General features: G+C 65.4%; 3 protein-coding genes across 6 annotated transcripts; 2 read left to right on the top strand and 1 right to left on the bottom strand.

Moving 5' to 3' along the window:
* Nucleotides 1-1,488: 1,488 nt before the first annotated feature.
* LOC119531046 (translation initiation factor IF-2-like) lies at nt 1,489-4,755 on the bottom strand. 2 transcript variants are annotated; one of them, XR_005216175.1, is made up of 2 exons: nt 4,507-4,753; nt 1,489-1,754 (listed from the first exon to the last, which is right to left on the bottom strand). XR_005216175.1 is itself a non-coding variant. In XM_037831782.1 (2 exons), the coding sequence occupies exons 1-2, from the start codon at nt 4,686-4,688 to the stop codon at nt 2,306-2,308; spliced, it is 555 nt and encodes a 184-aa protein (XP_037687710.1). In that variant the 5' UTR covers nt 4,689-4,755; the 3' UTR covers nt 1,489-2,305. The 2 variants fall into 2 exon arrangements, 1 of the variants encoding a protein (XP_037687710.1); XM_037831782.1 differs by having other exon boundaries at nt 1,489-2,678; nt 4,507-4,755.
* Nucleotides 4,756-4,920: 165 nt separating this feature from the next.
* On the top strand, nt 4,921-17,473 carry EXOC3L4 (exocyst complex component 3 like 4). 3 transcript variants are annotated; one of them, XM_037831778.1, is made up of 12 exons: nt 4,921-5,077; nt 8,784-9,217; nt 10,789-11,443; nt 12,463-12,574; nt 12,792-12,914; nt 13,266-13,366; nt 13,506-13,586; nt 14,169-14,283; nt 14,810-14,929; nt 15,036-15,188; nt 15,761-15,882; nt 16,915-17,473. In XM_037831778.1, exons 2-12 carry the CDS (start codon nt 8,800-8,802, stop codon nt 17,114-17,116), a joined length of 2,202 nt encoding a protein of 733 aa, XP_037687706.1. In that variant the 5' UTR covers nt 4,921-5,077; nt 8,784-8,799; the 3' UTR covers nt 17,117-17,473. The 3 variants fall into 3 exon arrangements, with proteins under 3 accessions (XP_037687706.1, XP_037687708.1, XP_037687707.1); XM_037831780.1 differs by lacking the exon at nt 4,921-5,077 and adding an exon at nt 6,875-7,282; XM_037831779.1 differs by lacking the exon at nt 4,921-5,077 and adding an exon at nt 8,232-8,344.
* A 2,161-nt stretch (nt 17,474-19,634) lies between these two features.
* On the top strand, nt 19,635-24,764 carry LOC119532544 (collagen alpha-1(I) chain-like). Its single transcript, XM_037835004.1, has 5 exons — nt 19,635-19,705; nt 19,887-19,962; nt 20,029-22,830; nt 23,098-23,198; nt 23,512-24,764. Exons 1-3 carry the CDS (start codon nt 19,635-19,637, stop codon nt 21,313-21,315), a joined length of 1,434 nt encoding a protein of 477 aa, XP_037690932.1. The 3' UTR covers nt 21,316-22,830; nt 23,098-23,198; nt 23,512-24,764.
* Nucleotides 24,765-25,230: the final 466 nt, after the last annotated feature.

Genomic DNA, 25,230 nt, shown 5'->3' with positions numbered 1-25,230 from the left:
AGGCACTTCCTGGTGGCCTGTGGGCACCCGGTGCTGGAGCACTCGGCTGTCAGGCCTTGGGATGGGCCCGAGTGGCCGTGGCCATGACACGTGGGTGCCCTGCAGGGAGGCCCTTGGCTCTGCTCTGCCTCCTCTGGGCCTTGTGCTGTCACCCGTGGGGCTGGCTGGGCCCGAGGACAGAAGTCGTTCCTGTCTCCCTAGGTGCAGAGGGGGCCGGGGAGAGTGGATGGGTGGGGTGGGGGCCCTATTCCAGGCTGGATTTCATTACATCCTCTCAAAAGTCCCATTTCACAGGTGAGAAAATGGAGGTGCAAAGCGAGGAGCCCAGGCTGAGGCTGGCCGGGGCCTGGCAGGGTGGCAGGGACAGGGCCCCCCGCTGACCCCTGAGCCCACATGGGAGGGCGGGCATCTCTTCCTGCCCAGCATAAGGGTGCTCCCCACACGGGGTCCAGCAACATCAACCCCTGGTTCCGTGCACCACACAGAGGCATCGTGCTGGCTGGTTGGAGTTGGTATGGGGGGCAGAACCGTGATCGCTGCTGGGGTCCCCCAGCTCCTTAGCAGCGGGCCCCGGACCCTCCACACATGTGGCTCCACCAAGCCCCTGGGCCCGGGCAGGGTGGGCTGAGGCCCGAGTGAACCCGGAGGGGGAGGCAGGGGACACTGGCCACTCTGTCAGTCCCTGGACACCTTGCCAACCTCCACCATGAATAAGGCACTTTCTCCAACTCTCCTTCCTTCTAAAAATACACCCCCACCCCAAGGTGCTGGAGAGGGGGAAGGCAGAGGCGTGGAATTCTCCAGCAGCCTGGCACCTGCTTTCATTTCCTACCTGTGGCTCCTTGCATGGCCCAGGATGTCCCGTGGGGCCCTGCATGGCCCACGGCTCAGGAGGGTGGTGGGCGGCTTTGAGGACCTTCTTGTCAGCCCCACAAGGCCTGTCCTCTCCCACTTACCTGGGCCTGGGGACTCGGCCACCTCTCCGCCATGCCTGCCACCTGCCCCAGGTGGAGGGGCCCCAGGGCTGGCCGGGGCTGTGGCTCCTTCACAACCTTCAACGACGGCGTTCACAAGCACTCGCCACTGAGCCGCACGCTTGCACCCCAGCCCGATCCCCCAGTGCCAGTCCCGCCTCGTGCATTAACCCTAGAAGCGTCCTCTGGGGGGTTTATTTCTTCCTTCTTTCTTTCTCCGTGGCTTTAACGGGCATCTTCAGGTGCCATCTGCCTGCACAGACACAGGGGCGAGGCAGGCCTGCTCCCGCCTTGGTCGGAGTCTATGTGGAGAGACACATCACCTCCATTCAATGACAGGCCCCCTTGTGCCATGAGACTATGGATTCTGGAGAGTTTGGAGAGCCAGGGAAATGGGGCGGTGTGTGCCGTGGGGAGGGCAGGGCTGGCCCTGGCTTGTTCTCTGAACCCCGGCATCCAGCACAGGCGGCCCTGTGTTAGCCTGGGTTCTCCAGAGAAACAGAACAGACATATCTAAATATTAAGAGATTTATTACAGGAGTTGGCTCTCACGACCATGGGGACTGGCAAGTCCAAATTCCGTAGGGCAAGCCGCGAGCTGTAAACTGTGATGAAGGTGAAGTTGAATTCTCCAGGAAAGCTGACCGGCTGGAGTAGAGAAAGAAATTCTTCTGCCTGCTGAAATCCTCAGTTCTGGCTTTAAGCCCTCCAACTGACTGGATGAGGAGACTCTCCTCGTGGTCGAGGACCAGCTCCTTTGTTGACTGTAGATGCAATCGGCTGTAGATGAAATCAGCCGTAGATGCAATCGACTGGCTATAGATCCTAATCTACCTACAAAATATGCTCATAATAACAATCAGGCCAGTGCTGGCTTGCTCTAACAACTGGCCAAGCTGATGTATGAACTTCACCGTCACGGCCCCAGGGCACTGCTCAGTACACACACTGAGCTGAGTGAGTGAACGAGTGAGTGAATGAAATAGGAGAGGAGCCTCCAAGCCTGGGCCTTTATCCTGGGAACACCAGGAAGTCTCTTTAGGGTTTTAAGACCTGATCCAAATGTTACAAAGCCCACTGCAGCTGCGGTGGGATCTGCTGGAGAGTGGGGAGGGAGCCATGCCGGAGACCTGGACCAGGATAGGGTGGGGGTGGGGCAGGGGGCAGGTGGAGGTGGGGGGACATTTCGCAGGGGCACTGCCAGGACTTGCTGACACCTGGGATGTGGGGTGAGGGAGACCAGGCACGCAGGGCAGCCTTTGGATTCCTGGTGTGGAAGGCGGGGGTGGGTGACAGGTGCTATTTGCAGAGATTCCATCCCCACCACTGCCCTACCAGGCTACCCATTTTAAAGACGATTTAACCAAGGTCCCACGGCTGGAAGAGGGCCGAGCGCAGACAGAACCCGGATCGATCTGCAACCCAAGCTCCAGCAGTTCCCACAGTCTCCCTCTGCCCAGCCTGGAGCAGGGCGGATTCCAAGAATGGGGTGCAGTGGCGGTGGCTTCTCCTGAGGGTGGGGGGCACCGCCTGCTGGAGCACCCGAGCCGGGTCCGGGGGATTCCTCCATGCCCGGGGCTCCCCACCCAACAGGGAGCTCCTCGGTGCAAACGACCCGCACTGGCGGTCCCGGGAATCAGGGTCTCCGAGGGTCCCCGGGTGCTGAGCTCTTCTCTTCGCGGAAGGGCGGGCGTCGCGTGGGTCCTAGGGGTTTGGGGAGGGGCCTCGTCTGAGGGGCTTTAACCCAGAAAGTCCCTGCGATGCCGGGGCTGGAGGGTCGGCCCGAAGGAGACGGACCAGTGTGGGGAAGGGCGGCCCCGTGGCCCCAGGACTCACCTCCCGCGGGGCCCAACCCCCTTCACGTCCGGCTGGGCTTCGGGCCACGCCCCCACGAGTTAGTGGCTACTAGGGGGCGGTGCCAGAGGCAGAGGCCCCGCCCAATCCGAGGCCCCGCCCCCAGCACTCAGGGCTCGCCCTGCGGCTCCCCCTGGCGACCGGGGCGGGTGGGGCGGTGTCCCTGCGGAAGGGGCGGTGGTCGCTGCGTCCGAGGTGGGCCACGTAAACTCGGCAATGCTCGTCCCAGGGAAACTGAGTCTCAGAGGGCGGCGCTGCCCCTGTGCCCAGGTGCCGCGGGCAGTTCGGGCCGAGGCTGGCACGCCCGGACCCGGCTCGGCCCTGTGGAATTTGCAGCCTCTGGCGTCTACCTGTGGAACCCCAGGACAGGCGGGCGCCGGACGGTGAGGGTCTCTACGGAGGGGTAGACTGAGGCTTGGAGCACAAGTGCTCTGAGTGCCCCCCACGGGAGCCAGGCTTTGTCCTCCACTTGACGCTGCCCGGCTGCCTGGCCTCCCAGCTGCCCCCTCAGCTCAGCCCTCGCCTGGCCTTGACCTTGGCCAGGAGCAGCCCTGTGCCTGAGGCCACCCTGGGACAAGGCTGGGACTTTTCCAAAGGAATTTTGTGGAGAACGTCCGGGCTGTGGGGGGAACAACACGGAACAGAGTAAAAGAAACCCCGCAGACGCATGCCGAGAAGTGGACGCAGCTTGGGGGGCCCCTGGGTGTTGGGCGGAGGCCCAGGTGCAATCCACCAGGTCTTCGCCTACCCCCAGCTTTTCAGGGACCTGCTTCTTGATCTGGGAGCCCCCAGTGGTCACCAGGCCTGGCTCTCCTCGGAGCTGGAGACCCGGGATGGGGTCCTGGGTTCTCTCTCCAGCTGTGTCGTGAGCAGGTGCCCAGCCTCGCCGAGCACTGCAGCCTGGGTTCTGAACATCTGTCTCACGGACCCAGGGCTCCCCCTGGACAGAGCTGCCCCCGGGACGCCCACTGAGGAGCCCTGGCAGCCACGTCAAGCCCCCGCCAGCCCCTCCTGGCTTTGTCTTGAGTTGTGCTTGCCCCTCTCATCTCTTGCTCTCCGTCTCTGTGTCAGAGGCCAGTGGGCAGAGCAGCCTGAGCCGGAGGGAAGGACCCTGTGCCACTGGATGTACCCGCCAGCTGGGTGCCTCATGGCCCCATGTCACAGAGAGGAAGCCAGGGCTAAATGGATAAGCAGAGGGCTTCCTGGAGGAGGTGCTGGCATCTCCAGGCCCCGCCCCTCCCCTCTGCCATGTGGCCCCGGATGCTTTCGGAGCCCCCATGCCCTGTGCACCCCTCCCTCCCCGAGCACCCTCCCTCCCCAGGCCGCTCCAGCTCAGGTCGGGACAGGCCTGGATCTGTTCTCCCTGGATTTTCCCTGAGTTTCTTTCCTAGGACGCTCATACCGGAATCCCCCCATGAAGGGGTGGGGCTGCCCCTTCTGGGAAGCCTCAGGGGCCCACCCCACAAAATGTCTTCTGTCTGATGTACCCCCTGCTTGCTGCCAGGCCCGTGACCCCATTTAAGGCTCAGTCCCACCTCCGCACGTCGTTTGCTCAGGCTCGCCACCGAGTGTCACCTGCCTGTCCTTGGAGGCTGTGCACCCTCCTGCCCCTGAAGCCCTCGGGAATGGCTATGGCTCACCCCCTTCCCTGTTCCCGGGGACCCCAGGACAGGCCCACCTTGCTTGGCCCCTGGCCCTCGGCTCCGGGCGGGGCATGGCAGGCCCCGGGGTGAGCTCGATGGGGAGGCCTGGTGCCTGCCCTGCCCTGGAGGGCGCGTCCTTCTGGGCTTCACTCTGTGGACGCGGTGGGCTGGGTGCCCCCCGGGCCTGCGCCGGGCCCTCCGGCCTCGGGCTGACCATGGGAGGGGCGGGCAGTGCCGGCGTTGTCCGCCCCCACGGCCTTGAGCCCCCGCCTGCTGTCCCCGGCCCCTCTCCCGCGGCCCCTGCCCCTCAGCCCGAGTCCGGGTCCCGGGAATCAAAGGTCAGAGTGGTTGTCTCTGGAATGGGAAGGGGGCGGGCTTGGCTCTGAAAGTGAAAGTAGGGGGAGGGAGGGGAGGGAGGGGAGGGAGGGCCTGGGGGTGGGGCCGGGGGGGGTCGGGCGCCGAGCACGGCTGGGAAGTCCCAGCTGCCGGGCACTCGCGCTGGCTGCTCCGGTGGCCCCAGGCCCGGGCTGGCTCTGACGGCCCTGCCCCGTGGCCTTCCCAGGCAGCCCCGTTCTCCTGGGGACCCGGAGTCGGCCCCCTGAGCAGGTACGTCCCCGGCAGGTGGGGCAGGGGCAGTGGGCAGGGCCGGGGGGCGGAGGGCGAGGCTGGTGCTGCCAGGGGCCTTCTGGGCCAAGGGCTCTGGATTGGAGCCCAGGCTGACTGCGAGGGAGTGCCAGCTCGGATGACAGCAGACGCGCACACGCACACGCGCACACGCACACGCACACGCACACACACACACGCACAAGCATAGGTAGGCACCTAGACTCAGCGAGAACCTCTCGCAGGCGCCCTGAGGCGCACAGACCCGAGCACAGTCACGCACTAACCGTGAGGCTCGCTCATCGATTTGCCCTGGGCACTGGCTGTGTACCGGCCCTGGCTGGGTGCTGGGGTGGCCCACACCCTGCCCTGGGGGGCTCCTCGTCAAGGGGCAGAGACACCCCAGGCCCTGGCACTGTCCCTCAGCCAGGGAGAAGTCCCCAGGCTGGGACCAGGCCCCGAGCAGGGGGCGCTGTCCGGGGGCCAGGGCTCAGCTGGTCAGGGAAGGCTTCTCGGAGGAGGAGCCACTTCTGCTGAGCCTTGAGGGAGTTGAGAGCTGACCCGGTGGGCTGAGGTCACTCTTGTTCCTCCAGGTAGATGTCCGGGCTGCGGTGAGACCGCACATCCTCGTTTTGTTCCTCACTTTCGGGAAACTTCCAATTTCCAAGGAAGGGTTGAAGGGAGCTTTACGTTCACCGGGAAGTCCCCGGCTGCTCTCTGGAGATACTTCAAGGGGGTCCAGGAGGAATGCAGTTAGGCGGCTGGGTGGGGGCCAGGTGGTGGGGGTGGCAGGTGGAGAGGGAAGGAGGGGCGCAGGCCAGCCAGGGGTAGTGGCCGTGGTACAGGGAGTGACCTGCCCCCAGGAGTGGGGCTGAGGGAGAAGGGGTGCAAGCTGAGGCTGCAGGGAGGGACGCTGGCACCCTGGGACAGCCTCCTTGTGCCACCACTTCCTGTCCCCTCCAGGCCTGAGTGCTCGTGTTGGCCCGGGTGGGAGCTCCCAGTGACCGCATCTTCTGGGTGGTATCGTCACCCCATCTTGGTGCATCCGCCTGAACTGGGTGCAGCGGGGCCTGGGGCTTCGGGGCCTTGCAGCTCAGCCAGCTCCAAGCCCCAGGCAGGGAGCTGTGGCCAGGAGCAAGGGCCTCCTTGGACCCTGGGCAATGGGGACAGACATGGAGAGATAAAGGGGGCAGCCCCTCAGCCAGCAGGAGGCCCCACGGTCATGCTGGGTGGCAGCTTCAGCAGGGTTCTCAGCCTGGCAGGCACCCGTGTGGCTGGGGACAGGGACCCTCATGCTGGACGGCTCACCCCTTCTCCAGTGGGTAATGGGGAGGGAGGAGGTGGATGGACTCCCAGGCCAAGGCGGGAGGGCCACCTGTCCACAGGGATGGTCCTGAGTGCCAGCTGAGCAGACAAGGTGAGGGCAGGTGGGGGGTACAGGCTGAGGCCTCCCTGGAGGTGGGGGCCTGCGCCCACCCAGATCCCGAAACCCAGCTCAGATTCCAAGAGCCAGGAGAGCAGGCCAGGAGGGGGCATGGCCTGGGCGGAAGCAGGAGGCTGGACCTGCGGGGGGCGGAGAGGAGGCTGATGGGGTGGGGAGAGTCGGGGGGCCCAGAGGAGAAGCTGGGGCAAGTGCAGACCCGGGACGGAGGGCTTTGCCTGCCAGGTGATGGGGCCCGAATTGGCCTGAGGGCACAGGGGAGCCCTGTGAGGATTTCGGGCAGGGAGGACCTGGCTGGCTGGTGCTTTGGGAAGGTCAAGTAAGGCCTGGGAAGCTGCTGGGAGCAGGGTCAAGGCGGTGTGGATAGAAAAGTGGGGACTGACTGGGGGCCTCGATGGCCCTTCAGGGCAGCTCTGGTTTGAGACAAGGGCCGTGGAGCAGGCTGGGGGTCCCCAGGCCTTGGCTTCTGTGACCTCCCAAGGGACTCTCCTGCCCAGCTGCCCCTCCTTACCCAGAATCTGCCTCTGGGCTTCCTGGGAGAGGCGGACCCCATTCGTGGCACTGGGAACCACCCGTGCGCTGGGCCCCTCTGCCGGGAGAAAACGGGCCTCGGACCGCAACTGGGGAGACCTGGGCCTGTGCAGCCTTGGCTCCTGGCTTTCCAGACAGACATGGACTCATTCCAGGCTCCCCCACCCTGGGGCTGTGTGGACTGAGGCAAGACACTGCCCCTCTCTGAGCCCCAGATCCCGCATCTATGAAACGGGGTGAGTGACACCTTATATATAACCCTGTAGTCGTGGGGATCTGATCTGTGCATCCACTGGGAGCCCAGAGGCTGGAACAGCTCCTTCTCCCCCACTCTCGTCCCTGCTGGGTGCCGCCCCTCTGTCCGGTGCTGAGGGGGGCCCAGGGAGAGAGAGGAGAGGGGAGGCTTGCAGACAGCTCCTGGGACAGTGCTCCCTGCTGAGTGAGTCGGGCCTGGGACGGGCTGTGTCCCCAGAGCACCAGGGGAGGGTGGTGATCAGTGGCCCCCAGGGGCCTCCTCCGGCTGCTCCGTCTTCCCCGTGGCCTCGAGGCAGCGTGGCCCCAGCTGATCCCTGGTGAGGGTCTGGGCCTTGCCCCTCAGCATCACTGCACCCCAGGAGACAGGCCTGGTGTCCCTTGTCACCCAGGGCTCAGGAGCCGGCTTTGTGCCAGTTCCCAGGGTGGGCTGGAGCAGGGAGGGTGTGGGGAACCTGGGGGTGGGCTGGGGGCTATGTCTCTGCTTGGCCGGCACCCCTCTTGGATCCTCAGTTTCTCTGGGGGGGCTATGTCTCTGCTTGGCCGGCACCCCTCTTGGATCCTCAGTTTCTCTGGGGGTGAAGCAAGACCTTGCTGGCCCCCACCCCCCAGCCCACTGTCCTGTTTGCACAGTAGATCTAGAATGTTCCCTCCTCTCTCCCACCCCCAGCTTAACCTATAGCCAGAAAAGCAAACACAGCCAGGCTCCTCTGGGTGGAAGGGGGTGGGGTGGAGCCCCAGAGGGGACCAGGGGCTCAGGTGGGGACGGGCAGGGCCGGCCCAGCACCCCCATGCCCTGGCGACCACTCTGCACCCCCCAGGCCAGGATGGGGGAAGCGGTGTGGGGAGTCCCCTCCCACCCCCAGTTAAATATAGACCCATGGCCCCTCCTGCCACCTTCCTGCTGGCCACGATAAGCTGCGGGTGCCGACTCATCACCCTCCGGCCTGACCACCCCTGCCCCTGCTGTCCCCGCCACTGCCCAGGGTCCCTCCCTGGGCTCCTCTCTGAGTGGAAACAGTCGGGCCTGTTCGGATAAATCAGGGGTGAGCTGGGGGCTCTGGGGGTGGGGAAGGGGCTGGGCAGGGGTGCATCGTAAGCAGCAGGACCCAGAAGTCCCAGGAGTCCTGGGCGTGGCTGGCGTGTGTGTTACACTCCTCCCTCCGGTTCTATTGCGGAGGGGGCACAGAGCCAGGGCCTGGCCTGGCAGGCCAAGTGAGGGGTGGGCACCTTTGGGGGGTGATGGGAAAGGCTTCCTTTTGGCTGCCGACACCTCAGCGCTCACTGTTGTCTGGTGACGTTTCCTTTCTGGGCACCGTGTGTCATTTCCCTTTTGACAGCCTGAGGGCTGCCTCCTCCGGGAAGCCTTCCCTGACCAAGCCCCTGGGCCTGGCTGGGCCCCACAGGTCTCTCCTGGATTTCTGCATCTGCTCCCTGGGGCTGGGCATCCCCCCCAGGCCCCCTGAGTCTTGTTTCCACCCCCAGCTCTCCTGCCGCCAAGATGCTGTCGCCCCGGACAGTGACACCTGGGCCCGAGCTGCGCAGCCCCAAGAATCCAGCCCATTTGCAGACTCCAACATTGGACACCCGGCCCACGAGCAGCGGGGACGCAACCAGCGCCCACCGCCAGGCCACGGCGCCACCCGGCCTGGGCACCTTTCAGCGGGCCTTCTCCCGGGCAAGCCATCGGGCCTCGTGTGGGGACACTGCTGAGGACCTGGGCCTGTTCCGGCGCAGCTCCCGCTTCCTGTTTCGGTCCCTCCAGCGCGTCCTGGTCCAGGACATGGTTGCCAAGGAAGCTCAGGTGCCTGCTGCCTCAGGGGCAGCCCCCAGCCCCCAGGCGCCCTCGAGGGGCACGGATGGGGTCGGCCAGCAGGCATCCGCTGGTGTGGGGCCTGAGGAACTGGAACCAGGGGCAGGTGAGGACCTCACAAACAGCTCTGAGCATGGGGGGAAACTGAGGCCAGGCTGCAGAGCAGCAGAGCCCGGGCCCCCCCGACAGGCTCTCCTCCCCAGCCTCCAGCCCTGGTACCGATCAAACACGGGATTCCCTGCCTGATGTGCATAACAGCCAATCTATGACACTGGAGTTTCAAAGGGAGAAAGTCTATTGCTGTGGGAAGCAAGGAGAATAAGTGGTCTATTGGCCTAAAACCCGTCTAAAATTCTGATAGTTTTATAGCATCAAAAGATGGGCAGGTTTTAGGATAATGAGCACAATGGCTCCAGGTGATATATTTGGAAGTGATCTAATTGTTGAGCATGTGCAGATTGATTACATGCTTAGTCACAAAACACGATGGTGGGCATGACTTTCAGAATTATAATGAGGAATAGGTCACTTACAGGTGAAAGTTTAAGCTACTGCGCATGGCAGGCAGGCCCGTTTTCGTTAGGTCCAGCTCCGTCTAGTAAAATAACAGGATTTGGGGCAGGTTCCTTCATTAATAAACATTAGGGGCTGTCTTTTGTGATCATAAGACTCGAAAGTTGTAAAACAGGTAAGGACGTATGAGCGGGACCAGTCACGAGGTTTTTGCAATCATAAGCTAAAGGTTATGTGTCATCATCAAAGATCAGGGTAGCAGGGTTCAGTCATTTCAGGTATTTCCTTCTGGCTGTTCCACGATGTGCTAGAAGGTAAGAGAGAGCCGTCTATGTAATGACTCAGTCATCACTATTTGTTGATTCTTAACTTCTCGGTTACACACCCACCCTTGGCGTGAGCATCCACTGGGGAACTGAGAAAAGTGAGGCTCAGAAGAGTGGAGAAGGCATGGCTGAGCCCAGATCTGCAGCACTCCAAGAGCTCTAGCTCTCTACAGCCTGGGCTGCTGCCCAAACCAGGGCTATGGGCAAGGGGCTGGCCCTCCCTGATTGTGGGGTCAGGGGGAACATGGGGGCTATGGCTGCCTGGAGGAGGGATCAGTCAGGGTGGCTGCCTGGAGGAGGAAGCCTTGAGTTGTGTCCTGAAGGAGGTGGGTGCAGGTGGAGGCAGAGGGCTGCTGGGCATAGAGAGAGGTGCAGGGACCGGGAGTGCTGAAGTGGGGCCGGGGGGCAGGAGCCTGGGTATGGAAGGACACGCCCAGCCTGAGCTCTGAACCCACTGGACTTGCAGTCCGCTGTGCATGAGGCCACTAGGTCCAGCTCAGCAGATCTGGGGGCCAGGGCTGGGGTGGGGGTGGGGGTCGGGAGGCAGGGGCCGGGCACTGCTGGGTGCCTCGGCCGCATCTCGTTCCCCGCTGGGCATCCACATTGCTGTTTTCAGCCAGGCTCAGGGCCTGGGGTTCTGCCTTCAAGGGAGGGTGCCTGGCAGGTGGGGGCTGTTCTGGGAGCAGGCCTCGAGTTGGGTGCTGGGCCCAGGCCCAGGCAACGTGGCCCCCCCTCCCCCCACTGCAGCCTGGGCCTGCCGGGGCCTACCTGCCTCAGCTCTGGCTGAGGTCCTGGGTCCCTCTCCCCGGCGCCCACCACCTCCGCCTGTCCCATCCAGAAGGCAAATCCGTGGCCGACCTCATCACCGAGCGGCACCTGCTGGCGGCTTTCGAACAGCTGCAACACCTGGAGGCGGGGCTGGTGGCCGCGAAGGCCGCGCGCGCCTTCGAGAAGGACCCCACGGGCTTCGCGCGACGCGCCATGGACGTGTGCCTGCATTACGACGGGCTGGCTGCGGAGATGCGCGCCATCGTGCGCGAGACGCTGGGCCCGGGCGCCGTCGACGCGGCCATGCTGGGCGAGCTGGCCCGCGTGGTGCGGGCCGAGGAGGAGGCCCACCCGGCGTCCCCTGCAGACGGCGACTTCCTGCGCACTCCGCGCCGCTGGCGCCAGTGCTGGGAGGACGCGGTGCGGCGGAACGCGCAGGAGCGCGTGCAGAGGGTGGCTGCGGGAGAGGCGCCGGGGGACGCCGAGGGCTCCTCGGACCTGGGCCGGCTCCTGGCCGAGCTCGGCCGCGTGGTCCGATGCGACCTGCAGAAGGTGCGGCTGGAGGTGCAGCCCGCTTACGCGGCCGCCGGCTTCCCGGCCTGGGAGGTCTACCTGCAAGCCTTCCACGGCGCCGTGGCCCAGCGCCTCCAGGAGCTCGCGCAGGACGCCCGGGGCTGTGAGCGGCTCTACGTCCTGCTGGACTGGGCCGCCAACGTCTACGGCGGGTGAGGCTGCAGGCCACGGCCCCGCGGGAGGAGTCAGGGCTGGCACTACCCACCTGGGGATGGGGAGGCCTTCAGAACCCCATCTGGAGGTCACAGAGCACCTTCCTTCTCCCTTCCCTTCTCGGGAGGGGCCTGGCGATTGCGGCCCCAGAGATCCCCAGTTCCCGGGCGTCCTGGGCCTGGGGACAGGGGGGAAGGCCATACTGCAGTCCCGCCCTGGGTTTTCCTAAGTGGTCACTCGTGCATGAGTTTCTGAGGGTGGAGAGCTACTGAGGCCAGGGGGGCCAGTTAGAGGGCCTGTCCTAGCCTGCCCAGTGCCTTTAGGTGAATGGAAAAGGGCAACCCTCCTGGCAGGACGCAGCCTGGTGCTCACAGCACTTAGTGTGGGTTGAACTTCATCCCCAACTGCCCCTGTGGACGGGCACCTTTGTGCAGGACACAGGCTGCTAGGAGCCTCTGCTCTGCACTGTGACCTGGGGATGCATCTCCCCCTCCTCCCCTGCTGAGCGCCCCCCAGCCCCCCGGGCAGGAGTGCCTGCCGAGAGGCCCCTGTCCTGGTCACTTGCTCTGTGGCCTCAGGCAGGTGCCCTCTCCTCTCTGGGCCTCCCTGGGGTGGGCTGGGAGGTGACAGGTCCCTGAGCTGTGTGGTGCTGGGGGTGGGGGGGGTGGTTAGAGCCCAGTCTTGGGTGAACCCCCACCACGAGGCTGGAGGTCACCACCCAGGCAGCCCACCCACATCCATCTGTACAACCATCTCCGTGCCCCCTGCACCCGCACGGCTGGTTGTGAGGAGTGCCAGGAAACGGAGATGCCAGAAGCTTCCCGGGAGGGGCATGGCAAAGAACCCTGGAGGGCAAGCTTGTGTGTGCTCGTGTGTGCATGTGTGTGCACGGACCAAGGCCCAGGTTCAGGAGCCCTGTGGTCAGGGGGTTGGGCTTTGAGCCAGGCCCAAGGGCATTTGATGGGGGCAGCCGGACGGGAGCCCTGCCCAGCCCTCAAGCCCTGGCCCTGCCTTCCAGTCCTGACTTCCTGGGTGCACCGGGCCTCAAGCTGCCCTCAGAGCCTCTGCCCCCGCTGCTGGCACCGGACGTGTGGGCACAACTGGAGAGTGACTACACCAGTTTCCTGGAGGTGAGGCGGGGGCGTGGCCAGGCCCAGCCCTGGATGCACGGCGCCCTGAATCACCTTTCCCGAAAGGCTACCCCTTGGTGCCTGCTGCGGCCTCAGGTGCCAGCCTGTGTCGCTGCAGCGGGGTCCTCATCCCAGAGGGCACAGACGGAGCCGAGTAGTCCACTTTCCTGGGAGGGTCTCACTGGGTCCTGCCCTCCTCACCCCCGCCCCCACACAGACCAAGATCATGAGCTGCTTCGAAAGCATCCTGCAGCTGGAGCAGAGCCGCTGGGCGGCCGGGGAGGCCCCCGACGTGCTGCAGGGCCGCTACCACGTGCTGCTGTCCACTGACATCCACATGGTGCGACTGGGTGCCCGGCTGAGGAGGGGGCGGGTGTTCTGGCTTCAGGTGCGGGGCAGGCTCACCTAAAGCTCTCCGATCCTGGCCTGACCTTCTCTCCCTGTTGAAGGGGTGGGGGGTGGTCTGGGACCTCCGGGGCGCACGGCAAGGCTGGGAGCCTGGGGCACAGTTTCCGGCCGGCAGGGGGCCAGCTGGCATGGGGGAGTTGGGAGGGTCGGCTCCCCAGGCTGGAGCCGTCGCGGGGCGCGGGGGGCCCTGGAAGCAGAAGCTGAGAGACAGAGCGAGGCGGGCCTGGGCCTTCGGCGGACCCGACGGGGAGGACCTGCGCTGAGGGCGTCGCATGGCTCGCAGCTTGTGGCCGAGCACGTGAAGGCAGCTGGAGCCATCTCGGCAGAGCTGGAGGCCACCACGCTGCGGATCTGCGCGCGGGCGCTCGGCCTCTTCGTGCCAAGGTGCTGGGGAAGGGGCCGGGCCAGGCGCCGGGTGTGGGCGGTGGGGGGGCAGGGTCCAACACCCGGCAAGGGGCCCGGGTGGGGAGCCGAGGGGAGGGCCGGGCAGGGTCCCCGTGGACTCTGCGCACCTGGTCCCCAGGTTTACAAAGGCTTTTCTGGAGTCGGAGGCGGTGAGCAAGCCGCACCTGGCCGCCTACGTCAACGCCTGCGAGGAGCTGAGGTGGGTCCCGGCGCCCGGGGCGTCCCGTCCGGTCCTCCGCGGGGCAGAGCCAGGCGCGGCCGGCAGGTGGCGCGCGAGCTCCGGGAACCCGCACCGGGGCGGCGGCGGCCGCGGGCTTGGGTCAGGCGTGCCCAGGCTGACCACGGGGGGGCACAGCTTCTCCAGGCTGGTCTAGGGGTGGCACAGGCCGGGAGCCTCCCTCGGTGGGCAGCTCCTGGCCCTGTCCCTGAGAGAAACTCAACTTATCCTGTGTTCCTGGGCTATGGGGACTGGCAATACCTGCTCCTCAGTTTCCTCAACAGCGAAATGGGGACAGTCACCCCCTGGGGGACAGTTCTGAGGCTTGAGAGGAGAGTCCCACCTGCTGGAGGGGAGCTCTACCATGGGGCAGGGACCCCTTCCACTGACCCCCCAGTGATTGGCTCTGGGGCTTCAGTGCTGACCCCTCCCTTGTCTCTGCCCCTGGGGTATTGCATGGCCCCAAGGGCTGCCCTTCACACTGTAGTCTAAGTGAATGCAATTGGCACAGTGCCCAGCCCGCTCCCCCTTATCCTTCCTTCCTCTCTCCTGGCCCCTCCCCAGGACCAGTCTTCTGGCCAGGTTTCCTGGCACGTTTGAGGAGCTGGAGAAGCCCCTGGTGTCCGCCACCTGCAGCTTCCAGAAGCAGCTGCTCCAGGGCTTGCAGCGTGATGTGCAGGTGAGTGGGATGGATTCCCATCCCTCCATCTTCCAGGCCTGCCATTCTCCCCCCACTTTCCACACCCAGCAGGTCACAGCATCCACTCACCCCTGGGGTCCACTGCAGTGCTGTGTGTGTTGGGGAACGAGCAGGGGACCCAGGTGCATCCCCAGCTGGTCAAGGACACTTTCTACCTGTCGGTGGTGAAGATCCAACCCCACGCAATGTGGGCCTGGGGAGCCAGGCCTGGGCCCTCACCCGGCCCTGGGGACCTGGGGCACACCCTGAGCCTGTCTACGCACTGCGGGGAGCCATTCCCAGCACAGGCTAGTGACATAGTCTGACTGGAGAGGAGATGGTAGAGGGGAAGCCATGGAGAAGAGGTCAGGTAGCACCCCTAAGTGCCCTCCTGGTGACAGATTGTCGCTGGATCTGAAAGGGACTGCGGGGAGTGGTGGACGCGCCTCTGCCTGGGGGTTGGGAGGAGAGGGTGGTGGGTGGAGAGCCCACCGTGGGGAGACCCTCCTCCCTCTCTGCCCCGCAGCCACTCTTCAGGGCCGTGTGCAGCAAGTCCTGGCTGACAGTGGACACGCTGCGGCCCGTCATGGACAAGGTGGTGGCCTTCGCTGGCCACCTCGAGCACGTGGCCCCACTGCCCGCGCAGGTACCGCGAGGAGGCGGGGCCAGGGCCCAGGGGGCGGGGCCGCTTCGGGGGAGGGGTTCGAGATCCTGGGGGCCGCGCCTGCTGACCTGGCCCCGGGCCCACCCAGGAGACCCTGCACGAGGTGCACCGCTACGTGGTCCGCGAGTACCTGGCGCAGGCGCTGAGGCCGCGCGAGCGGTTCCGGGGCGTGGAGCGCGTGGCGGGCTCCCAGAAGATGAGCCTCGACGCCCAGGCCATTGGGGACACCTTCCGGGGCCTGGTAGGAGCAGCGCTCGCCTCCACGCGGGGCCTCCCGCCTGCAGCCCCCCAGCAGCGCCCCCTTCCCACTGCAGCTTGGCCCCTGCGGGAACCCCATAGCAGGGGAGGGGGCCCTAGAGCAGGACGGCGCTTTGGCGGAAGCGGTTCCCCCCCCCAACTCCATCAGGAGCCAGAGGGGCTTGGCGCCAGGCAAAGTCAGATGGAGCCTGGTGGGGGTGTCACTTTGCATAGTTTGCGGGCGTGCGGGGAAGGGACGAGGGTCGCGGCCACACGTGGAGGGCAGAGCCCGTGGAGCTGGTGCTGTCGGGCCCAGGCCCGGGTCGCTGTGTGAGTCCAGGCAGCTCAGCCTGGCCTGGCCTGGGCCTTCCCCCCTAAGCAGACAGGGGGAAACCTCTGCCCGCCGTGTCGGGGAGGGAGAGGGATGAGGCCTAGCGGGACGCCCCCGCGCCGGTCCTCCGGGACGACACAGTCGCAGGAGCGCACCAGGGCGCCCCAGCGGAGGGCGGCGCCAGGGGCGGCACGGGGGCCCTGGGGCAGGCGGCCCGGCCCGGACGCGCCTCCCGGTCTCCGCAGGGCTCGGAGGCCACGTGGCTGGGCACGGCCATCCCGTGCGTGGCGGAGATCCTGGGTGAGACCTACAAAGACGACATCCGGCGCCACCTGGAGACGCTCATCCGGAGCTACCCCGACATCAGGTGTGCCCCGCCCGCTCCCGCGCGGTGTTCCGACGGGGCAGGGCTCCGGGATTTACGCGTCTTCCAGGGGTGCGTGGGGACCGCGGGGCCGAGGGGCCGCTGACCCGCCAGGCTCACCGAGGGGGTCGCGGTCACCGTCCGCGCCCCGGGGTCTGAGGGAGGGGGTGCAGCCGGCCCTTAGGAATCTGGAGCTGTGACAGGGGCCGGCCGGGAGTTTGGGGGGAGACACGCCCCCGCCTCAGGGGACAGCCTTCTCTGGAAGGTTCTTTGCCCTGGAGACGCCGGCAGGACGGAGGCTTTGATCCCGGGGTGTGTGTTGGGGAGTCGATGACTCATGGAAACCCGTGGAAATCCCGGCTCCAATCTCTCCGGGGCCTTGGAGATTCCGGGATGGGAAAGCTGCAGAACTCCCCTGGCGCAGCCCCTTCCCGACCCCACGGCCCCGCCGAGGAATTCCCTGTCCCAGTGAGCGAGGGGTGAGGCCGGGGCGTCGCCCAGGCTTTGGCCCCGAGGCACCGACCGGGGTTCCCCTCCCGGCCCCGGGGCTCGCGGACTTCCGGGGTCCTGCGAGACGGTTGGGGGCAGGGCACTCGCCGCCACCCCTCGGTTCGGCCCTCCCACCCCCACGCCGCCCCTCTCCTTTCTGCCGGGCTGTGACTCCTCCCGACAGTGCTCCCAGGAGGAGGCCCACGACCTCCCCCGTCCCCTCCCCCGTCCCCCCCAAACTTGGCCCCCCCCCCCCCCCCGCCCGCAGTTGGGTTCTTGGGCCATGTCCCTTGCCCCCTCCCTCAGGTTCTGTACCTGTCCTGGCCCAGCCATGTTGCACCCCCAGATCCCACTGCACCCTGCAACCCAGTGCGGCCCCTCCTGGCCTTGGTCTGTCTCCATCTCTGCAGACACTGCTCTGGGAACGCTGGGTGCTCTCATCCTCCAGCCTGAGCCCTGGGTGAGGGGTAGGGGACCCACGCCCTGGGGCCCAGGGTGTCACTGGAGGTGCTGGGTCTGCAGTGAGGGGGCTGCGTGTCTCTGCAGGCGGGACCACGTGCGGGCCATCCTGGCGCTGCGCCGACTGGGCCGCCACCACAACCAGCGCCTCCTGCAGCACGCCCAGGACCTGCTGAGGGCTGTGGCCAGGGCAGCGGGCCCCGAGACCACCGGGACCACCAGGGAACGCGTGCTTTTCGGGGAGATCAAGGTGTCCCCCTGCGTGGATGTGCTGTTTACCTGCGTCTAATGCTCCACCGGCGGAGAAGGGCTGGAGCTCGGGCTGGGGAGTGGGGGGGCGTGGGTGAGGGTCGGCCCCCTCTCCCTGGCACTGAGCCCCAGGCTGGGAGCCCAGGAAGTCCTCCTGGCCCTGCCCCTCCCTGAAGTCCAGTCGTGGAAACTGTGTCTTCGGTCACGGCGACAGCTGCGGGGCCGGAAGCACCAGCAAGGATGGAGGCATTTTAGGCATTCGCGGGGGAGTCTTTGGGGCAGCCGAGGCTCCCTGGAGCCCACCCAGAGGGCCTCCCGGCCTGACTGTCCAGCTCCACCCCCAGTTAAGATGAAGAACAGGGTATTTATTTTAAAAATAAATGTGAATTAAAACAGTGCTTCCCTAAGGGGGCTGGGACTGAGGCCGGGGTCCCTGGCACTGAGGGGCCAGCCGGAGGGCTCTGTGATGACTCCATGTGGTTGGACAGTCCTTTCCTTCCTGTCATCCCGTTGTCCAGATGGGGAGACTGAGGCACGTCCAGAGCAGAGAAGGCCCACACCTGTTCCCTGCTCTGGCAGCTGCTAGGCTGGCCGTGCCTTTGGGAGACAAGAAGAAGTCAAGGCTTGTTCTGCAGCCTGGGGTGTTTGGGTTAGATGTGGGAGGGACTTACCAGTAATGAAAGTTATCTGGCTGCTGCTGCATCACCCATGGAATGTTGGAGGGGTGACCCTGCAGATCGCAGCTGGGTGGGGGGGCTACCAGGAAGCTGCAGGAGTGTGCACCCTGAATTCCACCCCCCCCCCCAAATCCTCTCAGGGAAACCTGGGCATGAAACTTGGCTCCAGCCGGCAGGGGAGGCTGCTGGGAAACCCATTTGCATTGGCAGCTTCCGGCTTGCCAGAGGGCCCGAGCCTCTGAAATGGGGAAATTTACAGGGAACAGCTCAGGCAGGCTGCCCCAGGCACCTCCTCCAGCCCCGCTTCCCACGGCAGAGCTCACCTGTTCCTGGACCTGCCCCTGCCCCCGGCAGAAGGGGAGACTGGGGACGGGGTTTCCTGTAGGTGGGCTAAGGTCCAAGGAGCCCACCAAAGTTGACTCCCAGGGACAGGGCAAGGGTCCTGAGATGCTGGGGGTGGCATGTGGGGGGAGCATCTCCCAGCTCCCTCTGGCCCTTACACGGTGGGCAGCCAGGGGGCAGCACCTGGGCCGATTGGCCCCAACCCCCACAGCCAGGCCCAAATGCAGAGCTGCATTTTGGGGGGACCCTGGGGAAAACGGGCTGAGTGCTGGTGGGGAGGTATCCATCTCCCCTAGGAGCAGGTGCCAGGGGTGCTCCCCTCCCCCATGGGTGTCCTGGAGCTGGGGGCCAGGGATGGGACAGGCTGGGGTGGAAGGGGTACCTAACTCTCCCTGCGCTGCAAATCCAGGGGGTGGGGGGTGAGGGGTGGGGGTGGGTGGGGCAGGAATGAGGAAGTGGGCAGGTGTGGGGGTTCCCAGGCTCCAGGGCTGGGGGTGGGGGCAGGGCATGTGTGAGCACTGCCAGTGGCTAGTTGTTCTAGTGCCCATAGGGAAACTGAGGCCGGCAGAGAGTGGAGGTTGGCACTACTTGCTGGCATGGGTGGCCTGGGAGCCTCACGGCCACAGGGAGGGGACGATCGGGGAGGGTGGCCCTGCCCTTAGGGGAGAACTCCAGGGGACAGGTCAGCCTCTCCCCAGCCTGACCCCACAGTGGGACCCCAGTGGCCAGCAGTGCCCTGGGTCAGAGTTACAGGGCAGTGGGTGGGCCCCGTTTGAGGCCCGGGCCCCCTCTGCAGCCTCTGACTCTGCCTGAGCCCTTCGGCTAGAGACTGAGGGTCCCTGGAGCTGGGCTTTCGGGCCAGGCTGCTGCAGGGACGGTCCTGGCTGCCTGCCTCCAGCCCCCAGACATCAGCACATTCCTTCTCTGCACTTCAGCTTGTCCAGCTGTGCGGCGGGGGTGCTCTCAGCATCTTCCCGGCTGGGGAGGGTGAAGTCAGAGCTGGCCGTAAAGCCGGGCTCCTGCCCTCTGGGGCCCCATGTTCCCAGGGGTCCAGCTGGGCCATGGTCTTCAGGAAGATGCTAGAAGGCCCTGGGTGCTGGGTGGGGGTCCCTGAGTGTCGAAGGCCCCGAGGGAGGCTGGGAAGAGGGGCCTCGGGGGCCACTTCCCCTGCAGCGTGGGTTTGAGCTGCCCTGGGACAGTCTTCCGAGGTTTCTAGGCCCGGAGACGGGAAGTCAGGGTCTTCTGGCAGGAACCGTGTGCACTTGTGTTCTCAGAGCTCAGCACAGGCGGTAGGTGAGCACACGTGTGTGCACGTCCCATGTGCCCAGCATTTGGGGGCTGGGTGGGCTTTCCAAGGCCACGCCAGGGAGGGCAGGAGGCTGCCAGCTCCTAGGATGGCGCCTTCAGGGGCTGAGCCCCGAGAGCTCGCACCATGGCTCAGGCCCAGGGCTCTGAGGACTGACCCTTCTGCACGGGGCAGCTCCCAGGAGGCCTTGCAAAGAGCCTGGAGCAGGTCCCCATCCTGTTTCCACGTTAGGCATGGGGGGGGTTGGGGGCAGACCCTCCGAGAGCGGCTTCAGGACTCATTGGCCAGGTTATCTTGCTGACAGGTGTGTGTGTGCGTGTGTGTGCGTGTGTGTGTGCATGGAGCGGAGGTGCTGGCCCCTCCAGAGCTCCTTGGGTTGGAGGAGCCTTGCCTGGCCTCTGAGCCCCTCACACGTGCCCTGGGGCCGTCCTATGCTGCCCATCGGGCTTGGATCCCGGCCCGGCCCTCCGTGGCCTGCTCCCCAGCCTCTGCCTGGCCACCCCCTTCCCCGCCTGGTGGCTCAGCTTGGCCGCCTGTCTCCTGGGCTCCTTTGTGAACTGGGTGCTGATCCTGGTCCCTGGCCCTGGGCCTGCTCTGGGAAGCTTCTGGGGCTCGGCCCCAGGCTAGGAGAGCCCTGGGAAGGCACAGGCCCCTGGCCGAGGGCACAGAGGGTGCTCAGGCCTGATAAGCTACAGCCCCCCGGCCAAGGACAGCCCGTGGGGTGGGGGGAAGGGGAGGAGATGTCGTGCGCTCCCGGCCGCCGGCTGCAGCGTCCGCCCCTCCGGTGCCCCGGTGCTCGGGCCCGACCCTGCTGGAGTGTGTCACGGCGGGAAAGCCCCCGAGGTGGGGTCCACAGGGCCGCTTGTGGACCTCAGCCCTGCCGTGCTTCGCGGTGACCCGGGGAATCCTCTCTGCAGCTCAGTCTTCTCATCTGCGACGCGGGAGAGCACGCCCGGCCGCAGGGGAGTGCGTGGGTCAGCGACACCTCCCGGAGGTCCTGGCACGAAGGGCGCGCGGCCTTGGCGTTGGAGCCTGTGCCGCCGCTCCCTCTTCCTTCCTCCCCTGCTGACCCTGCCCGCCGCCTCCCCAGCCCCGGTCCTCGGAGGGCCCTGTGCCCTGGGACAGCACCTTTGGTGGGCTGGGAGCTGGTCCCTGCGGGACCCCGCACGCTGCCCGAGAGGGAAGGGGAGGCCGTGGGGTCCCCGAGGCTGCCCCCTGCCCCCCCCCACTCACTTCCTTCCTTTGTTGCCACAAAGAGGCACCATTGGAGACTCCAGCAGGCCCGGCTTGGAGACCTGCCCACCGAGGCTGGTGCCTGCCGGCCACCGTAAGGCCCAGGGCGGGGCTGGAGCTGGGTGCACCCCGGAGACAGTGCCCTTCGCAGCCAGGCAGCGGGAGGGCCGGGCAGGGGGCCTGTGCGGGCTCTGTGGCGAGACGAGGTTAGACTCCACGGGCCGCGGGGACCAGCCCCTCGTCGTGCAGCTCGGAGGCACACGGCAAGCCCAGGTGGCACCGGGCCAGTCCCCCCAACCCAGGGTTTGGGGGGCCATGCCCTGCCGCTTGGCAGTTCAGGCAGCACTTAGTGGGGGGTATCGTGGTGTGGAGGGAAGACGCCGGGCTGGGAGCCGGGAGCGCCGTGGACGCACCGCCAGGGTCTCGGCCGGCCTCCTGGGTCCCTGCTCTGGAAACACTTGCAGGGAACTGGCCTGGGCCAAGTGCTGCCCTCCCCTGGGTCCTCTCCCCTCCTGGGACCCCAGGAGCCTGGAGCTGTCATCGCAGAGGCCCGTGCTTTCTCCCATCTGCTCATCTTCCCACCCCCCAGGAGCAGCTTTTCCACTGCATGTGTTAAATGTTTTCATTTTTAGTTATGAGAATGTCTTGGCTAGTACATGTTCCTACAGTTCAGTATCATAAAGGGACAAAAAGGATCTAAGGAGACAAGTCTGTTCCTTTCTCTCTTACCAGTTCCCTACCCCGGAAGCAGCCAGCATTGCTGGTTTCTTGCAAGACTCTCGAATTTGTAAAAAGCAGTCTTTATCCAAAGAAGGTAACAGGCCTGGTGGAATTTCCGCCGTCCGGTTTCCTTGCTTCCCATGGAGTCTGGCCAGCGGTGACGGCTCAGCGTCTGGATTCAGATGCCCTGGGCCGCAATCACACCTGACACCTTCCTAGCTGTGTGGCTGTGGGCAACGTACTCCACCTCTCTGGGCTCTCTCTCCCTGGGCGAAATGCGAGGAGGGCATGAAACAACGCACGCGTGATGCCGGAAGAGGGCCGGGCAGGGGCAGTATCCTCTGTCTCCTTTCCTCCTTTAAGCCCGGAGGCAGCTCCATTGCCAGGAGGGAACACTGAGGTCCCGGAGGATGGAAGCAACGTGTCCACAGACAAAGGTGACCACGAAAGGACGCACCAGGCAGAGCTGGTCGCACGCCCACGCCCCCTTTACACCTTCTGTCCCTGGAGTCCAGGAGCCTGGCGCTCCTGGCTGCCGGGTGAGGGGGTCCCAGCCCCGGGCTCGTGGAAGTGGCAGCCCCTCCTCCCCCCGGCCCAGCCCCATGCAGCGCTGGGATTCCCACAGGAGCCACGTGACCGCCTCTGTGCCCTGTGCAGACCAAGGCTCACGGCTGCTTTCCTGGAAGTCACGGCAGCTCTGGGAAGCGTTCAGTGTGTGGCCGGGCCCAGGGCAACCGAGGCCAGAAGGGGTGGAAACTGAACTTGGGTGATTGCCTCACCAGCTGCTGCCAGCCAGCCATTGTGAAAGGCCCAGGCCCTGTCAGGCGAGTGAGCGGCACATGGGAGGAGAGTCCCCCAGGCCTGGGAGTCCAGCCTCGACGCCTCTTCCAGGAAGTCCTCCTGCACTGCGCTCCTTGGAGGGCTGCCAGGACTGGGGTCCTGCTGCCCCCTGGTCTGCACTCTCCTGCCCGGCCCCGCCCCCAGCACGGCAGGTGGGCCAGGCTCACGGAGCCCCTGTGGAGCCATGCCCCCTCAGGCCTCAATTTTTCCATCTGCCAGACCCAGAGGTGCCCTTGGCATGGCTTCCTCCCGCGAGGGGGAAGAAGCTGTGAAGTAAACAGCCTCCCATGGGGCGGACAGTGGGGAAACGGCCTGGTCTGGTGACTGTCCTCGGCCACGCGGGCGGCTCCTGGTCAGCTGCCATGGCCATCCCGTGGTCCTGGGAAAGGCCCCGTGCAGCTGGGGAAGGCTGGGTGGCAGCAGGGACCCTAGCCTCAAAGCCTCAACCTTGGTGTCCACTCACCTCTCTGAGACTCAGTTTTCACATCTGCCAACAGGGGAGAAAATGGCTCTGCCCAGTGCACTTAGGGAGTGGGACACGCCCGGGATGTGTCCCCGGGAAGGGATCCCAGGGGGCTGACAGCCTGAGAAGTGAAAGGGAGAAGCAGGGTCAGGCGTGGCGTCCTCATGGCCAAGGTGAGGGCAGTGGGGAGTGCAAGTCATCACGCAGAGGGAAGTGGGCCCGTCGGGGCCTGGGCTGCCCGGACGGGGAGGGAGGGGCCCGCAGACACCCCGGGAGGGGAGCCCAGCCATGGTCAGCACCAGCCTTTGACCCAGGCCTTCTGTCGAGCCTTCTGGCCAGGCCCTGCTGCTGCAGCCAGGCCCAGGGGGCCACAGGCCCCCCACCCAGGCTTTGCACTGCTGCCCTCTGCCCCCAAATACCCTCTCTTCCCCACCTTCCAGGGAGCTTCTCTGCAGCCAGTCTCGTGCAGAGTCTAGAGAGCGGATGGAGGGAGGACCACTCATCACACACTGCTCTGTGTTATTCTCTGGCCCCAGCCCAGGTGTGTCCTCTCTCCTGGCAGTGAGGCTGCCTGGGCTGGTGGGACCCTCCTGCTGTCCCACAGGACGGAGGTGGAGGCTTCAATTAATTGATTGAACAAGGTGATGAAAAAGAAGTAAAAGGTAGTGAAACGTCCCATTTCTGTATGTAAGCTGCCCAGCCTGGCAGTCCTTCCTTGTGTCTAACTTAAGTATATTTAGCTGCATTCCAGACAGTGGAGCAACATTGCAGGAGAAGCACTGTAGCTCAGTGCTCAGTGAAGGGGCTCCCAGCTCCCCCCTGACTGCCACTGGCTGGACCTATCTGTGCTTCAGCTTCGCTGTCTGTGAAGAGGGGATCAAGCTGTACCCACTTCACAAGGTTGTCCTGAAGATGCAATCAGTTGCAAGCAAAAGATTTAGAACAGAGCCTGGCACCAGTGGAGGTCAACAAAAGTCCGTTGTGAGAGTTGTGGGGGGTGTGAGCCCTGCCCAAGCAGAAGGAAGGGAGGGGGCAGTCCCGTGTGCCCTGGGCCCCCAAAGCCCTGAGTTGCGTGCGAGGAGCTGACCACAGCCCCAGGCCAGGTGCTGGCACATCTGCCTTCTGGGCTGGGCCGGGGGTGCCCGTGACCTGTCTGCTCCTGCTGAGCTCCCTGCCAGGTGGATCCGGCTCCCTGCCCGTCCTCGGAGGGCAGCTGACCATGAGTTCTGGGCCCGCCTCTGATGTGCGTTTCCTGCTGGGGTGGATTTCTTGGCTGGCCTTTGGCTCCCTCTGGAAGTCCCTGGCCCCTTGGGCATGGCTTCCTCATCTGTCAAGAAGGGACAAAAATAGCTCCAGCCTGCCCGGTCCATCCCACCGGCTGCCTTTCTCCGGCCTGCTCTGCAGCTCCGTTTTTCCAGGTTTCCCCGTGTGTTGGGGATTTCACATAGAAGTGACCGGTGCAGCTGCACTAGGGGAAGCGGCAGCAGCTTTCCCAAACCCTGGCCGGTGTGGCCAAGGTCAGGGTAAGGTGGTCAGAACCGTGCACAGCCGGGTACGAGAAGGGGGCCCCGGCACCTGCCCAGGCCGACTGGGCTCGGAGACCTGGGGACGAGGTGAGGGTCTGCAGCCCGGCTTCTTCCCCAGGCGCTGAGATGTGAATTCTCCAGTAATTTCCCCATCTGGTTGGGGTTAAGAGAGTGGGCGGCGGGCAGGAAAGCAGAGTGGAGATTGTGCAACGAGCCTGCCACAGGAAGCCAAGGGGCAGTGGGCCAGGACCCTGGGTTCTCACCCTCCTCGTCCCCGTCAGGGTGCATGATCGGGGCGGGCTGGCCCTCAGTTTCCCCATCTGTGCGCTGGGGAGCAGAGGATGGCCCTCCCAGCCAGGGTGGGGGGTGACCCTGTTAGCTCATCTGAGAAGTGGGGTGGTGGTCACCCCCGGGGCCTAGGGAGAGAAGGGTGGGGTCCCTCTCAGCCGTCCCCTGGCAGCCTCCTGGGCCCACCCCCACCCCCAGTCCCAGGGATGGGGTGATGACAGCCCAGGCCCAGATGCTCCGAGGAGGAAGAGGAAGTTCTCAGCCCCAAGGAATGCCCCCTACCCCGCCCACTGAGCCCTCACTCCTGGCCTGGGAGACCAGAGTCCAGGCTGATGAGGGGGCAGGGGAGGGGGGCAGCAGGGGGAGGAACCCCCTCTAGAATCGAAAGGGAAAATGGGGAAATTCCTGGATGACACAGTCCTTTCCTGAGGGCAGGAATTCCTGGGCTGTGAAATGGGGAAGGGATGTGTTGATGGAGGGTCCGACACCCCTCCCCCAAAGACTCAGAGAAACCAGCTTAGATGGGGAGACCGAGCCCCCCTGCCGGCCTCTGGGATCCTGTCTGGCCCAGCCCCGTCGGCGGGAAGTGCTTCCGGGGAGGCGCCCAGGCGTGGGTGTGAATTCCGAATCTGTCATCTCCAGCCTGTGTGACCTCAAGCACTTCATTTCCTCTTTCTGTGCCTCAGTTTCCCCATTTCAACACGGCTAGATACTGAGCGTGTGGCCAAATCCAGCCCAGAGCGCGGCTGTTTCAATACT

Source organism: Choloepus didactylus, chromosome 4, assembly GCF_015220235.1.
Source record: "Choloepus didactylus isolate mChoDid1 chromosome 4, mChoDid1.pri, whole genome shotgun sequence".
In the NCBI taxonomy this organism is placed as follows: Eukaryota; Metazoa; Chordata; class Mammalia; order Pilosa; family Megalonychidae; genus Choloepus; species Choloepus didactylus.
The sequence above is the reverse complement of the archived record's forward strand: the minus strand, read 5'-3'. Positions and strand labels throughout refer to the sequence as shown.

Excerpts from the sequence above, each read along its gene's own strand:
- LOC119531046 (XM_037831782.1), bottom strand. The coding sequence starts at position 4,688 with ATGGTCAGCCCGAGGCCGGAGGGCCCGGCGCAGGCCCGGGGGGCACCC. Across the intron at positions 2,679-4,506 it reads AGGGCCAGGGGCCAAGCAAG|GACCCACGCGACGCCCGCCC; the intron begins GTGGGCCTGTCC and ends CCAAACCCCTAG.
- EXOC3L4 (XM_037831778.1), top strand. The coding sequence starts at position 8,800 with ATGCTGTCGCCCCGGACAGTGACACCTGGGCCCGAGCTGCGCAGCCCC. Across the intron at positions 12,575-12,791 it reads ACTACACCAGTTTCCTGGAG|ACCAAGATCATGAGCTGCTT; the intron begins GTGAGGCGGGGG and ends GCCCCCACACAG. Across the intron at positions 13,587-14,168 it reads AACGCCTGCGAGGAGCTGAG|GACCAGTCTTCTGGCCAGGT; the intron begins GTGGGTCCCGGC and ends GCCCCTCCCCAG.
- LOC119532544 (XM_037835004.1), top strand. The coding sequence starts at position 19,635 with ATGGGGGGGGTTGGGGGCAGACCCTCCGAGAGCGGCTTCAGGACTCAT. Across the intron at positions 19,706-19,886 it reads CCAGGTTATCTTGCTGACAG|CCTCTGCCTGGCCACCCCCT; the intron begins GTGTGTGTGTGC and ends CCTGCTCCCCAG. Across the intron at positions 19,963-20,028 it reads TGGGCTCCTTTGTGAACTGG|GAGAGCCCTGGGAAGGCACA; the intron begins GTGCTGATCCTG and ends GCCCCAGGCTAG.